The sequence below is a fragment of the Lipotes vexillifer genome, unplaced genomic scaffold (assembly GCF_000442215.2).
Source record: "Lipotes vexillifer unplaced genomic scaffold, Lipotes_vexillifer_v1.1 scaffold481, whole genome shotgun sequence".
Lineage (NCBI taxonomy): Eukaryota > Metazoa > Chordata > Mammalia > Artiodactyla > Lipotidae > Lipotes > Lipotes vexillifer.
Window position 1 is genome coordinate 846,057 of NW_006789873.1, and position 14,758 is coordinate 860,814.

Sequence of the window (14,758 nt, forward strand, 5' to 3'; positions counted from 1 at the left end):
CCAGAATTCTACTGAAATAGTCAGAGGGGCCGGAGGGCTTCATGCTGAGCCACTCACTGGTCAAAAAAACTAGCATTTCAATTATTAGAGAAATGCAAATCAAAACAACAATGAGGTACCACCGCACACCAGTCAGAATGGCCATCATTTAAAAATCTAGAAACAAAAAATGCTGGAGAGGGTGTGGAGAAAAGGGAACCCTCTTGCACTGTTGGTGGGAATGTAAATTAGTGCAGCCACTATGGAAAATAGTACGGAGGTTCCTTAAACTAAAAACAGAGTTACCATATGATCCTGCAATCCCACTCCTGGGCATATACCCAGACAAAAGTATAATTCGAAAAGATACACGCTATATTAAATGTTCATAGCAGCACCATTTACAATAGCCAAGACATAGAAACAACCTAAATGTCCCTCGACAAATGAATGGATAAAGAAGATGTGGTGTACATACATACATATATGTATATATACACATACACATGTGTATATATACATACACATACATATGTATATACACAGAATATTAGTCAACCATTAAAAAGAATGAAATAATGCCATTTGCAGCAAACATGGGTGGACCTAGAGATTATCATACTAAGTGAAGTAAGTAGACAGAGAAAGACAAATACCATATGATATCACTTACATGTGGAATCTAAACTACGACACAAATGAACATACCTACGAATCAAAAACAGTCTCACAGATATAGAGAACAGACTTGTGGTTGCCAAGGGGGAGGGGTGGGGGAGGGAAGGATTGGGAGTTTGGGATTAGCAGATGCGAACTACTATATACAGGATAAACAACAAGGTTCTACTGTACAGCACAGGGCACTATATTCAGTATCCTGTGATAAACCATAATGGAAAAGAATATATATGTATAACTGAGTCGCTTTGCTGCCAAGCAGAAATTAAACACAACACTGTAAATCAACTATACTTCAATAAAATATTTTCTAAAAACTAGCATTTCTGTGGTCTCTGTGGGGCTAAGAGTGGACGCTGACCTTTCACAGAAACCTGGAGGCTTCAGTACTCATGGTACCTGGTGGTTCCTCCACGGAGCACCCCGAGAACAGAAGACAACCGGGCAAAGGTGACACAAGAGTGCACCGTGCACTTTCTGGTGCCCACGTAAGCCCCGTCTCTAAAATGATGGCCAAGAGCTAAAACCAGAGAAGTGCTCCGTGTAAGCCTCGCTACCTTAGGCCCATCTCCCCTGTGCTGTTCCAAGTACTCCGGCCTTTTCCTCAGGACCCACTGGCAGGAACAGACCCTGCCATTCAAGTTGCAGGGGCGGTGGTTGTGATGGTGTAAAACGCACATCTCCTAGGAAGTGAGAAGAGCCCCACGGGCCTAAATGGGGGGTCTAAAGTTCCAGCTTCACTCCGATCATGTGCAATATGCACTCAAGACTAATTCTCCTTCAAAGTAGTTATCAGAACTGTCACTAAGTACTGATTTGGAGAATTACCAAGTCAATATGTGTCTCGCCGTTTAGACCGTGACGCCATGCATGCGAAGCCTTTGTCCTCTTTGGTCGCTGCCTCACCCTCAGTGCCCAGCACCATGCCCGTCAATTCAGAGGTACTCGAAAGTAGTTGCTGAATGAACCTTCGGCCTAGGCACCCTCTTTCTGCAGATGGAGGGTCAGATGTGTAGCCTCACACTCACAAGTAGGATGCTCTTAGTCAGGAAAAAGCTTTCGGACGGTGAAGAGCACGCTACTTGCCAGGAGGAATCACCGATGCATTCATTCAAGAAACATCCAAGTGCCAAGCAACACACTAGACGCTAGGTGTAGAGCAGTGAGTGAAAGAGGCAAAGTCCCTGCCCTTAGGTCAGATTGTGAGAACTGAACAAAGCAGTGGGGGAGTGGGACAAAGTGTCTGTGGGAGGCATTCTAGCTTACACAGAGGTCAGGAAAGGCTCCTCCGTGAAGGGGATAGGTAAGCAAAGCCCAGAACCCTGTGAGGGAGCCAGCCCTGCTGAGGAAGCCAGACCAGTATATGGGGAAAAACGATAAAAAGCACAGGCTGGCATGGGAGGGGGCCAGAGGCAGACCCTGTAAGGCCTCCTAAGCTTCTGGCTTTCGGTCTGGGTGGCAGTGGGAGTCACTGGAGCACTTTGAGCACAAGTGATAAGGTCAGAGTGAGGTTTAACAGAATAGGATCACATTGGCTAATGTGCTGGGAACAAACTGGTGGGGAAGAGGCTGGAGCAAGAGCCAGAGCAGAGAGACTCATCAGAGGCAACTGCGATAATCCAGGGAAGAGGTGATGGGAGATGAGACCAGGACAGTAGTTATCGAGGTGGTAAAGAAGAGGACAGATTCTTGGATCCATATTGAAAGCAGAGCTCAAAGGCAGAGATTCTGAGAGAGCATCTAAACAGAAACATTTCCCACCCAGTCACCTAAACCTTTGTTCTGATCCCAAGAAAACGAACAGTCTCTTATCTTGGAAGGTTCCGATTTCTTCATTTGCCCTCCAACCTGAAAGACACAAGACCATGTTCTCCTATGGCCACGCTGCTTAATGATCAACCCACCTCCCACCAGTAGAGCCTTCTAACCAGAATGAATCCAGGCCCGTGGGACCTGAAGAGGCAGGGCAGAAAGAAAGTTACTTCCAAACTAGGGATAAACCAGGCAGAATATTAACCAACCAGCCAGCTGGGGGCATTTAGTTAGGATTCGGTTTAAAGTGAACCCACTGCACTCCTCCCCTTAAAAAAAAATTCTCCCCATAAAAACAAAAAACTATTGCTCATCATAGCCTCTGACATCCTAGTCAGAGAGTGATTTTTAAGGACTATTTCTGAAGTACACCAGTGAAAAATTGTCTTGCGTTGCTTTTTAAAATCTTAGAATGGGGAAATATTCCATAATTAAGGCAATTTTAACAATAGTAGATAATAATTTGACTATAAATTGTAAGGAATGCAATGACTGCTTATTCTGGCACCAAAGAAGCAGGACTTTCTGTGAAGTGACTGCCAAGAAAAATGATACTCCCACTCAGGCTGGACCATTGCAAGTAGTAACTGTTAACCACATGCTTCACACTGCAGTTTGCAAGGACACAGTTCTTTGTTTTCATCTCTAACCAAACACCAGACTGAAAACTCAACGGAGACAAACCCGGGTGGTGGAATGGAAACGATAACTGAAGGGAAAGTTTTTTCTGCGGCTTGATGCTTGCTGGGATGCCGACGTCAAGGGTTTGGAGAACTAAGGAAACCTCTGCAGTCCAAAAGAAACCACTTCCCAGTCTGTTCCTGTAGACAGAAGCCCAACATCAAGAAAGAAGCCAGGCTTAAAGAGGCTCGCGAAAGCCAACGGACAAAGTAGCTGGGAGGAGAAAGGACTGGCATGAAAAGATGGCTGGGATGAAGGCGGGGACCAGGTGACCTTGAGCTAGACTAGACAAAGACGGCAAGCCTGCCTGGGGCCCAACCTGAACTGCCTGGGGAAGGGGAGGGACCCGAACACCTGGCTGAGAGTCTAAAGCAAGGAACAGGAGCAAAGGCTATTTTTTCTAGAAGCACCTCTGCAGGTACAGCGGAGTTCCTGTCAATGTCTGGAATAGACAATGTAAGAAGCAGCAACCATTTGTCTACCAGGATTAAAACAAACCACATGAAATACTTAGCTCCCACCTCTGAGCAAGCTGAGAAATAACACTGCATTCTAAGTAAAAAAACAAAACAAACAAAAAAAAGATTCTTTCTCTCTTTCTCACTTAGGCATCTTGGACTAAACGTATTAGAAACTTTAAAATAAATAGCTAAAAATAAGTTAATTGAACTAAAAGGGATGGATGAACAGAAATATTCATTCCCAGAATGAATACAAAAGTCACAAATCATGCTTGAACTTCTTTGTGAACCACAAACATTTCTCTAACACCTACCATGTGCCGGGCAGTGTGATAAAAGAAGGAGCTACACGGCCGTGACCGGGCAGCAACAGTTTCTTTTCCTTTAAAGGTTCCAACAGCCACCTCATCAGAGACAAGGACCCTCAAATGTGTCCTCGTTCTTAATACAGTACTCCCGTCCTTAACTTCTAGTGTTTCTTTAAATACGATTATCCATTTACTTAGTTTGGTAAATGTATAAAAGGGAAACCAATATTCACATATTTAAACCTGTCACCTCTGACTCAAAACCAACTCTTGCCTTTAGTGGCTTCAGGTCATCATGTCAGTTTCCCAAGCTGAGCACAGCAGGTGGTAACAGCAGTAAGAGCAAAATCTGACATTCTAGGGGGATTAGAAGACAAGGTGCAGAGGAACAAAATCACCAACCAAAAGCTCTGAAGTGAGTAAACCACTGAATTAATAATACTCAGTGGTATTAATATTAATAGTAAAATACTTTCTTTTTCCAGAAAAGGACAAAGTGACACACAGAATTGACTCCTTATTGACCCAGCACTGTTGGGAAATTAGGTGCTCTAAAAAGGTAATGTGCTTTCAAGAGCAATTTTTGTATTTAGAAGATGTCTGCTCTTTCTAAAATATACTTTCTGGGAATTCCCTGGTGGTCCAGTGGTTAAGACTGCGCTTTCACTGCTGAGGGCCCAGGTTCAAACCCTGGTGGGGGAACTAAGATCCCACAAGCTACATGGTGCAGGAAAAAAAAAAAAAAAAAACCTTCGGAACTTTTAAATCAGAATATACAATTATTTAATACTGCCCTGAGGGACTTCCCTGGCGGTCCAGTGGTTGCCTGCCTCCAAACCCATCCCTTCCTCTGATGGGTCCACAACCCAACCAGCACTACTTGCTACTCCTAATCAGGTAAGGAGTAGCAAGTAGTGCTGGGAAGTCAGGTAACCTAAACTTTTTATCTTCCCACATTTAAACCCTATCTACCTAATTTGAATGTAAGTGCCTCAAAAAAGCTTGATTCTGGTTTTAAAGGAACTCTTTGAGTCCCCAGCACCTAGCATTCTGCTCTTGATAGAAGAGCTATTCAATCAATGATTGCAGGGCTTCCCTGATGGCGCAGTGGTTGGGGGTCCACCTGCCGATGCAGGTGACACGGGTTCGTGCCCTGGTCCGGGAGGATCCCACATGCCGCGGAGCGGCTGGGCCCATGAGCCATGGCCGCTGAGCCTGCGCGTCCGGAGCCTGTGCTCCACAACTGGAGAGACCATAACAGTGAGAGGCCCGCGTACCGCAAAAAAAAAAAAAATCAATGATTGTGGATGATAAATTTCTGAAGGCCTTTTCTCCAAGTAGAATGCATGGGCTTTATGACAGCTGTTTCCATCATTTAGCTTTTCTGCTTACTTCCACATTCCCAGCTGTGTTCTGGATGGTTGTGCCGGCCAGAAGCCTAGGGATTTACTGTACTTCTATTTCTTGATAAGATACTTGAAGAGAATAAACACATGGCAAAGAGGACATTAAAGTAAGGGATAAAGAGATTTTTTTTATTTTACCAATAAAGAGAGGGGAAGAAGTATCACCTAGCACACTGACAATCAATAAACAACAGCAAGGCTGGATTCCTGTCTAATTCTCTCCAAAGTGCTCTCAATGTCCTAGTCTTATCTCTCCACCCTCAGCAAAGCATCACTGGTTATGGCATATACTTGCGTCTTGATTAAAAAATGTTTCCCAAGTTTAACAGATGTTCCTGGACTTCCCTGGTGGCGCAGTGGTTAAGAATCCTCCTGCCAATGCAGGGGACACCGGTTTGAGCCCTGATCCGGGAAGATCCCACATGCTGCGGACCAACTAAGCCCATGCGCCACGCCACAACTACTGAGCCTGGGCTCTAGAGCCCACGAGCCACAACTACTGAAGCCCGCGTGCCTAGAGACCGTGCTCCGCAACAAGAGAAGCCACCGCAATGAGAAGACCGTGCCCCGCAACTGAAGAGTAGCCTCCGCTCGCCACAACTAGAGAAAGCCCGCGTGCAGCAACGAAGACCTAACACAGCCAAAAAATAAATAAATAAATAAATAAACAAACAAATTTTTAAATAAATAAATAAACCAGACGTTCCTCTTAAATCCAAGTTAGCCAAAATTAAAACAAGCATGCACTGGGTCTAAATCAAAGCTCTCTTCTGAGATAACACTTTGTGATGAATTTCATTGGCAAATTCAGAATCACTGAATCTCAGAGATGGAAGTGAACTCACAGATCATCTAGGGCACTGGTTCTCAACCATGGCCGCTCATTAGAGCCACTGAGGAGCTTTTAAAAAGTTACCAAGACCTAGCCCCACTGCCAGAAAGTATGATTTAATTGGTCTGGGGTGATGCCAAGGCACTAGTGGATTTTAAAAGCTCTCCAAGGGCTTCCCTGGTGGCGCAGTGGTTAAGAATCCACCTGCCAATGCAGGGGACACGGGTTCGATCCCTGGTCCGGGAAGATCCCACGTGCCACAGAGCAACTAAGCGCATGAGCCACAACTACTGAAGCCCATGTGCCTAGAGCCCGTGCTCCGCAACAAGAGGAGCCACCGCAATGAGAAGCCCGTGCACCGGCTCATCTCAACTAAGCCCACACACAGCAACGAAGACCCAACACAGCCAAAAATTAATTAATTAATTTTTTAAAAAAAGATCTCCAGGTGCTTTAAAGCGTCGCCAGGGTTGAGAATCACCGATGTAATCCAGTATTCTAACAACCCCACTCCCATTTTTCAAATCGAGGAGAAAGATACCTCACCAAAGGTATCAGACAACTGATTTGTCACAGAGCTAGGCTAGAACTGCTCTTTTCAAAAAACCATGGCCTTTCCATGTAAACTACTCCACCTGGGACAGTGGGGTTTCTTCCCTCTCCCCCCGCCCTTCCTCCATTATCTCCTCTTTTCAATAAACCAATGTCCTCACCTATCCCAAAGTAAATGCATTTTCTGAATATACTCCATCTTGGAATCCCATTGCATAATTCTTGACAATCTAAACTAGGTCTGTTTCCCTGTATCCACCCACTTGCTTCTTTCAAAGATCTCTGGGAGGTTAATCAGGCATGGCTGCCCCTTAAAGAAGCCATATTGCTTTTCCTCTAAAAGGCTGGACTCAGCCCACCCTTTTCACCATCATCATCACATGGGCCCTTTTTCAAATCCCTGGCAAGGCTCACCTCTGATTCTTTCAGCTCACTTAATTTCTAGTTTGTACCTGCCCTGCCATACCTCGTGGACTTCCCTCTTCTGCTGGCTTAAACTTTCCATTTTGTGAAAGATGCCTTTTTTCCCTGAAGCACCTCTTTCACTCTGCCAGTTAGTCATGCCGGGTTCTTTTTTTCTTCCCCCAAGCAGCTGGTCTTTTTGATGTCTGGCACACATTTATCTGGGCTTCCAATAAGATGTTTTTACATAGTTTCCAGGCTTCCTGGAGGTTACTGACTTTTTTTTAACTCTTCCATTCAATTTTTTCCCTAATTTCTAACATTTGTTAGAGTTTCGTTTTCAAAGGTTGAATACCTGGTTGATGGATCTCTTTGATTTTTCTCTCCCACCAGATTGCTGAATTAAATGCATCAGAACTTAAATATATTTCAAATTACCTCCAAGATGGAATCGCTTCATGAATTTTTTGCACTTTCATGTTCTCTATAGTAAGCAACAGATGTTTAGCCAAGTGGAATTGAAAATGCTAGTTTTTACCTGTTCGTATCTTAGTGTGTCTGCCTTTTTTTTTTTGGCCACACCACACGACTTGTGGGTTCTTAGCTCCCCGACCAGGGCCTAGGAAGTGAAAGCGCGGAGCCCTAACTACTGGACAGCCAGGGAATTCCCCGCTTATATAAAATACTGATATCCTTAAGCCTGTGTTCTTCACCTTGGTAAAGACAACAAATTTAAGATTTTATTTTTTTAAAGGTAATTGACGTGCATCAGACAGCTCTATATGCTGAATCTAAGGTGTTAAATTACTATTCTCCATTTGTTCTAAACTGCCTAATCACAAGTTTCAACTGTTTGTTTCTTAAAGAAGTATATCTCGAGGCGGAAAGAAAAACAGAATTCCGAATCCTTCTGAAAAATGCCTATGACGCTCAGTTACTAATGAAGTGGTGAAGATAAGTACGCTCCCAAAAGAATAAAAACATTCTCCAAGTTATAACAACATTTCTAGGAGACTTACTCTAAATTTATTTCACTTCAGAATGTTTAGACCCAAAAGCTTCCCAGGAGAGCAAGAGACCATGGGATGATGATCTATCACCAAGGCAGTATAATCCCATGATAGCACCGGTGTCCTGCCAGACAAGGCGATACAATTATCTGTCATCCCCCTACCTGTTTAACAAATAACTGCACCGCACTCGCGCACCTGGTACCATTGGGCACACAAAATGCCAGGAGCTGCCATCTGTCCTCAGGTTACTTACAGTTGAGGCAAGAAGACACACATGTGCCTGCACACATGATGAACTAGGAAACAAGACAGCTGTGTGCAAAGACCATGGATCCGATGTAACAGACAAGAGGCAGTTAAGAACTATTTAAAACGGCCTCCCAACAGCTCTCCCTGCCTTCCCCTTGCCTCACCAAGGCTGAACTCTGCAGGGCCACTAGTTATCTTCCTGAAACAGCCTGACTAATGAAATTCCCCTCCTCAGAAGCTATCGTGGGCTCCCCATGACCCAGGAAATACAATTTACAGTCCTTCTGATGTTAACATTAGATCATCTCTGTCCGGGTACAACACTTTGCCTGCAAAGGACATGACTGGATCTCTCTACTAGAGCATCAGCATAGTGCTGTGATGATGGTCTTTTACCAGTTAGTTGCTGGTCCTCTCATAGCTTATGTTTCTAAGACCAGCCCCCTATCGGAGTTGGGAAGGTACTTTCCCATTATCTGTACAACACAGCATAGACTATACTTTGGGTCAGATAAGACCTAGGGTTCAAATCCCACCTCCAACATTAACTAGCTGTAAGACTGCGAATAGATTTCTAAATCCCTCTGAATCTGTTTGTCTGTAAAATGGGGATGATGAATATAATCATCATTCTGATTTTATACAGTTGCTGTGGACTTTAAATGAGACAATCTTGTTTAGGACCAGGCCCAGAGAAAGCACTTAATAGCCACTAGCTCTTTTCATCTTTTCATTGAAGCCAAAATGCATTTTTGGTGAACATATATGGCAACCACCTCAGGGCTAAAACAGATGTTATTGGGGAGCCACAGACCCCTTCCCAACTGACTTAGATGAACACTGATGTTTCCCTTGTTGAGACAACAACAAAAAAAACCTTCCTTTTTCATTCCTCAGTCTACTCTCCAGCTCATCCTGAAATTGCATGCAACCCAATGTGAGTCAAACAAAAAAGGAAAATAGTAATTATGCTGAATCAAACATTTTATAGTTGTATGTTCTAACTAGAGATTGAGCTGCATAAGCCAGAACTTTTACCAAGTTCTTCTTTGAGCATGTCCAGGAGATAGTCCCTGTACTACTTGGGACAATTTCTATACTGACAGGTGAGAAAAATCACAAGTTCTCTGCAAAATCCAACCCATCTACTTAAAGTAGGTAAGAGGGAATACAATTCTTGAAGACATGCTGGGTGTCTTACATGGAATAATCAACGCAGTATCAGAAAGTATTCCTACTTCTCCAGCACACGTTTTCCCATGTAATCCTAACATAGTTTATGTGATTCTCTCAGAGGTACACATATGAGCATGCGCGCACACTCACAGGTGCACTGGTCATGAGCATAAATGGGAACAGGAAAATAAAAACTCCCAAATCACACCTGTGATGCAAAGTTCTCCTTGGTATCATTCGATATCGCTGTGGAAGGGACCTTTGGCAAGGTGAAGCAGGTTTCTAACCAACTGCGTCACTCTTCAAGACAATTTCAAGCAAAGATTAGATTAGTAATAAATGCCAATTGTTGCATATCCTTTATCCTGTCCTTATGGAGGGAGATGCAATGAGAATGGTAAGATTTTACAATTTCTTGTTATAAATACTATTTTTTTTTACACTATTGAACTACCATTAGTAAGTTAATAGCCTAGTCCCAAATCCCTTCTCCCTTGAACTCCCCGTGTACTCCTTTCTCATCTGTACCACTCATATGGTCCTTATCACGCACCATGTTGTATTCCAATCGTGTGTGTGCAAGGCTTATCTCCCTATTACCTGGGAAGGTCCTGGTGGCAGAGGCCCTCCCATCCTTCTTGCTGCCCACATGATGCTGAGCACAGAATATCGCACAGAGTAGGTGCTCCAAAAGATATGCCCATTGAAAGCTGAACAAAAACCCATCCTTTGTGTTAAAGATCCCTTTTGATCATGGCATCTGGGCTACGCATTATTTGGTTAAGTTCAGGGGTCAAGTGGATAGGCAATGCAGGACCTAGGTCGGAGCCCTGTTAGCATGCTGTGTACACCCTTGTGAGCACATCAAATTATCTTAATTATGATCTAAAAAGACTGAGAACGTTCCTTAAGAACGTGGAGTATTCTCAAAGCCTCTTCAAACCTCTAGAAGGCAAGTGCAAGGCCATCAAGAATCAAACCTTAAACTTGGGGCTAGGCACCCAGACACTGTGACCCTTTGCCTGGAAAACAATCCTGGACTTTTTGCACTTAAGAAAACATACGCACACAGCCCCAACCAAGGAAAGTGCCTGGCAATTAATTCATTCAAGTCGCTACGTTGACTATGCTCTCCCAAATGACCAAAATTATCTGAGTGGAGCCCAGGGAAGACAACGACAATGTATGCAGCTGGAGAGGCCAGGGTGATGGTAAAGATTACCCCCGTTTCTATACTGGCCGTCTAAAGGTATTTACTTGGGTCTGTCTGTGTTGTGACAGTGTCCTAGACTCAAATGAATGCCTCTAACACTCCACATTTTTGAGCCATTCAGTCATGCATTTTTGTTATTGTTGAAAGTGGTGCGAAATTGCACTGCATGAGCTAAAGTCCTTGGTGGTCTTCCAAGGATTCCAGCTAAAAAGGCACTTCCTTTGTTCCTCGGGAGAATGCAGTCCAGTAGGTCATTCAAAAGGGGAAATAAAAGCAGCAGCCCTGGGAGGGAGATGAAGGACAAGACAAAAAGAATAAAATGTTTTGGGTGTGAGCACATTAGCTTCCATTTCCTGCTCCTGGTCACTAATAACGCTCTTATCTTTAGGGGGAATATGCCCAGAGAAATATTTATGCAAAAACATTCCTCAGGTGTTTTCTGGGGACCATGACAATCAAAGGGAACACCTAGCACTGTCCTTGGGCACCCTTCAAACTTCCTTTTTCCTGAGATGCTGGCGGGGGAAGGTGTCCTGCCCTTGCAAGCCTGCACAGAACACAGTTGGAGAAAGTGGGGAGGACAATTTCACAGCCCACTCCCCGAACGCCTCCAGTCCACCTCAAAGGCACATATTGTTTGGCATGAGCAGAAGATGAAAACTTGTCACGTTCCCATTAAGTGCATCGCTGCATCTATCCCTTCAAAATGTGGGAATGACAACTGTAACCTTCACGCCAATCGTCTCCGCTGGGCCCCGGGTCCAAACCGTGAAGGGCACAAAGACCCCAGGTCTGACCTGTGGAGCCCCCAAGCTTCAGTGGCTACTGACTCAACTTTACTTTTTCGAGCGGGGCGGAAGGGAGAGGGGAAAGAAAGAGGGCTTCTTAGGGCTCTACAACCAATAAAATCGTGCCGCTGTGAAGACAGACGTGAGCTCCCCAAAAGACAAGCAGCTCAAGGGCAAACAGTCTCTAATCAGTAACGTGCGAGTTACTTGATAACTCCCAAGGTGCGTGGGGTCCTAGGCTGCTCCAACCATTTCTTAGGTTCTATTTCTAGATAGATGCCGGTCACACTCGAAAAGTGCCCAGCAACTTCCCTCAACTACCTTTGCAATTTTTATGTAATTGATGACTGCACTTAATCTCCAAGGTTATTAATAGCCCTTCCCAAAAAATGACCCCCAAGTCTTCCTAAGCCTTTGGAAGCGCCTGGTTGAAATTACAGTATTTCCTTTGCTGGCTGCCGGCCCCCTGCCCGCCCCACCCGGGTGACCAACACCGCGAGGCAAAGGCGCGCTCTGCTCACTTCCATGAAAGGTTTGGAATGGAGGCTTGGCCCCCGGGGCTCGAATCGCTCACTTCTCCGTTAGGTTAAGCTGGCCATCAGCCAGCTAGATTCGTGGTTCTTTCCGAACCCTCGGGGCGAAGAGGCTACCTGCGCGGCCGCTGGCCCCAGCGCGGCCCGCGGGACTGCGCGCAACAGTTGGCCTCTGCGAATGAGTGCCACCCAGAGGGGATCGGCCCGGCCACCGCCGCCAGCCTGGCGAGGAGGGGCGAAGGGCACCCGCCGCAAAGCTGCCTCCCCAGCGCTCCAAGAAGGGCTTTCACAAACACCCCACGCACCCCCAGCGCTGAAACCCGGTGAACTTTTTCACAGGCTAAGCGGTCTCTATTTGCATAACCATCTCCCAACTGAGATCCAGGCTTCCAGTAATCAGTCCTTTCAAATGTTTGTAATTTAAAGTGCAATTAACCCTTAAAATGAGGTGAGAAATAAAGAAAAGGGGGGATAATACCCTTCTCGTCCAACACGTTCCGGAAAGCAGGAGAGTCCCCAAAAGTCAGGGTTTGGGGGAGTGGAGAGTCGTTTGCTTTTTAAAGGCCACTTCTAAAGCCGCTGTAGCTACTAAAACTCCTAATCCGTGTCAGCGGTGGAAGAGAGGCGGGGAGTGGGTTTTGAAAGAACATCAATGAAACATCAAGTTCCACGTTTTGCGCCCCCCGGAACCTGGCAACCTCCACCCTACCCGACCTCTCGTCATCCACACAACAAAGCGGGGAGCCCAGTAAGGAGTTCAACCCGGAAAAGGCGAGGGAGCCGGTGACACGCACTTTGCGGTCCAGAGTCCTCTGGGGCTTCCTGGGACCAGGGAGACCGCCGGAGGGGGGGTGGGGGAAGGAAGCAGAGCGCGGGAGTGCCGCCTGGTAACTCGGGGGCGCCCCTCCGCCTGCTGCGCACCCGGGGCCCCCGCGTCCGCAGGGAACGCTCTGCGTCGGGGCTCGCTCTGGCGCGCCTGCCCATTTCTCCGTCTCGGCTACCTGCGTCCGGCGCGGGGGGCGGCGGGGCGAGGGGGCTCCTGCGGCCCCTTGTCCCGTCTCTGCGCTCGCCTCCCGGGGGCTCCCACCTACCGTTGATCTCGTGCGTGGGGGCATCGTTCTTGTCGAAGCCTTTGGACACGTAGAGACGTCGCACTTCCGAGCAACTTTTCGACTTGAGCTCGGCAGCCAGCGGCGCGGCGCTGAGCGCGGCCAGGGTGCAGAGCAGCGCAGGCAAGACGAAGCGTGCCATGGTGCCGGCCGGGGCGGACGCGCTCCCACCTTCGGGGCGGGACGGAGAGTGGCGGGCGGGCGCGGAGTCGAGGGCTCGCGAGCGGAGTCCGAGGGCGAGGGGAGTTGGAGGAGTTGGAGGAGGAGGAGGAGACGCGGAGCGAAAAGTGGAGCTGGGCCTTGCGCGTCAGGCAACGGCCCCCGGTGCCAGGCGCCCAGCCTGGGGAGGAGGAGGAGGGCGTGGAGGCGGTGCGCGGCCCAGGGGAGCGGAGGCGCGGGCCGGTGACCTCCCGGCTCCGCGGGGGCAGCGATCGGGGCGGGCTCGCCGGAGGCGGGACAGGGGCGCGGGGAAGGAGGGGAAGGTGGCAGGCGCCGCGGGGGCCGAGGAGGGCGTGAGGGGCGGCGGCGGGCGCTCGCGGCGCGCGGTTCGGGCTGCCCGGCGCTGGTCCGCCCTGCTAGTTCGACTCGGCTCGGCTCGCTCTGCCCTCGGCCGCACGGCTGTGCCCTCTTCAGCTCTGCCGCTGATTGACTGGCCGGCGTGCGCGGCGACGCTCGACAAACTTGGCCCAGCGGGCGGCACTCAGGGGGAGGGGGCGGGCGGCGGGGGGGCCGGAGACAGGCGGGAGCAAAGCAGGGCCGGGACGGGAGAAAACCTGGAAGCGGGGTTGGATCCGGAGCGTCCAAATCCACTTCCTAGGGGGCCCGCACCGGGCGCGCGACGCGCCCTCGCGCGACACGCCCTCGCGCGACACGCCCCGCGGGACTCCTCCCTCCTTCCCTCCTCCCGGGAGGCGGGGAGCCTGCCCGCCGCCCCCCACCCGGGGAGGACAGGCTGACTTCTCCGGGGTGAAGGGCCCAAGTCCCAGGGGACTGAGAGGCTGGGGACTTGAAACCCACGTCCGAGTCCTAGGCCTTCTGCGCGCGGCCACCTGACCCGCTGCCCGCGGGCCAAAGCCGGACGGAGCCCTCCGGCCTCGATACCTAACCACCAGCACCCCTCCGCCGCTGCTACAACCCCGCAGCCTGGAGGACGCTCGTAACCGCCCAGCTCCTGGGCTAGGAGTGGAAAGCGCTGGCATTAATCTCATTGTTTGATGCGGGCACCAGAGGGACTTGGGACTCCGAGCTGGCCCTAGAGCCTCACCTGGCCTCCTCAGACCTGCTTTCCGTCAGACGGTGCTCATGGAGCACCGACCTGTTCGGAAACCTGGCAGGCATTCTCAGCCCCCCCCAGCCCCCAGTCTGGTTCTGCTACAGGTCTAATCAAACCCTGAAGCCGGAGAACCGCTGCCCTATCAACCGCAGAGCAAATTCAGGGTTGACCTTGGAAACCTTCTGGCCCAAACCCTCCTTCACGAAGGGAAACTGGGGCCCAGAGAAGAGAAGCGACTTGCTGATAGCATGTAGCTGGTGCGGGGGCGGGGGGGGGGGGGGGGGCCGAACCCG

General features: G+C 48.5%; 1 protein-coding gene across 1 annotated transcript in view; it reads right to left on the reverse strand.

The window, feature by feature from the left end:
• Positions 1–13,825, reverse strand: part of GPC4 (glypican 4) — a 107,960-nt gene extending 94,135 nt beyond the window's left edge. Inside the window, exon 1 of the mRNA XM_007462874.1 lies at positions 13,175–13,825. Within this exon, the coding sequence (XP_007462936.1) occupies positions 13,175–13,334 (160 nt within the window). The 5' untranslated portion in view covers positions 13,335–13,825. The remainder of the gene's footprint in view (positions 1–13,174) is intronic.
• Between the last annotated feature and the right edge of the window lie 933 nt (positions 13,826–14,758).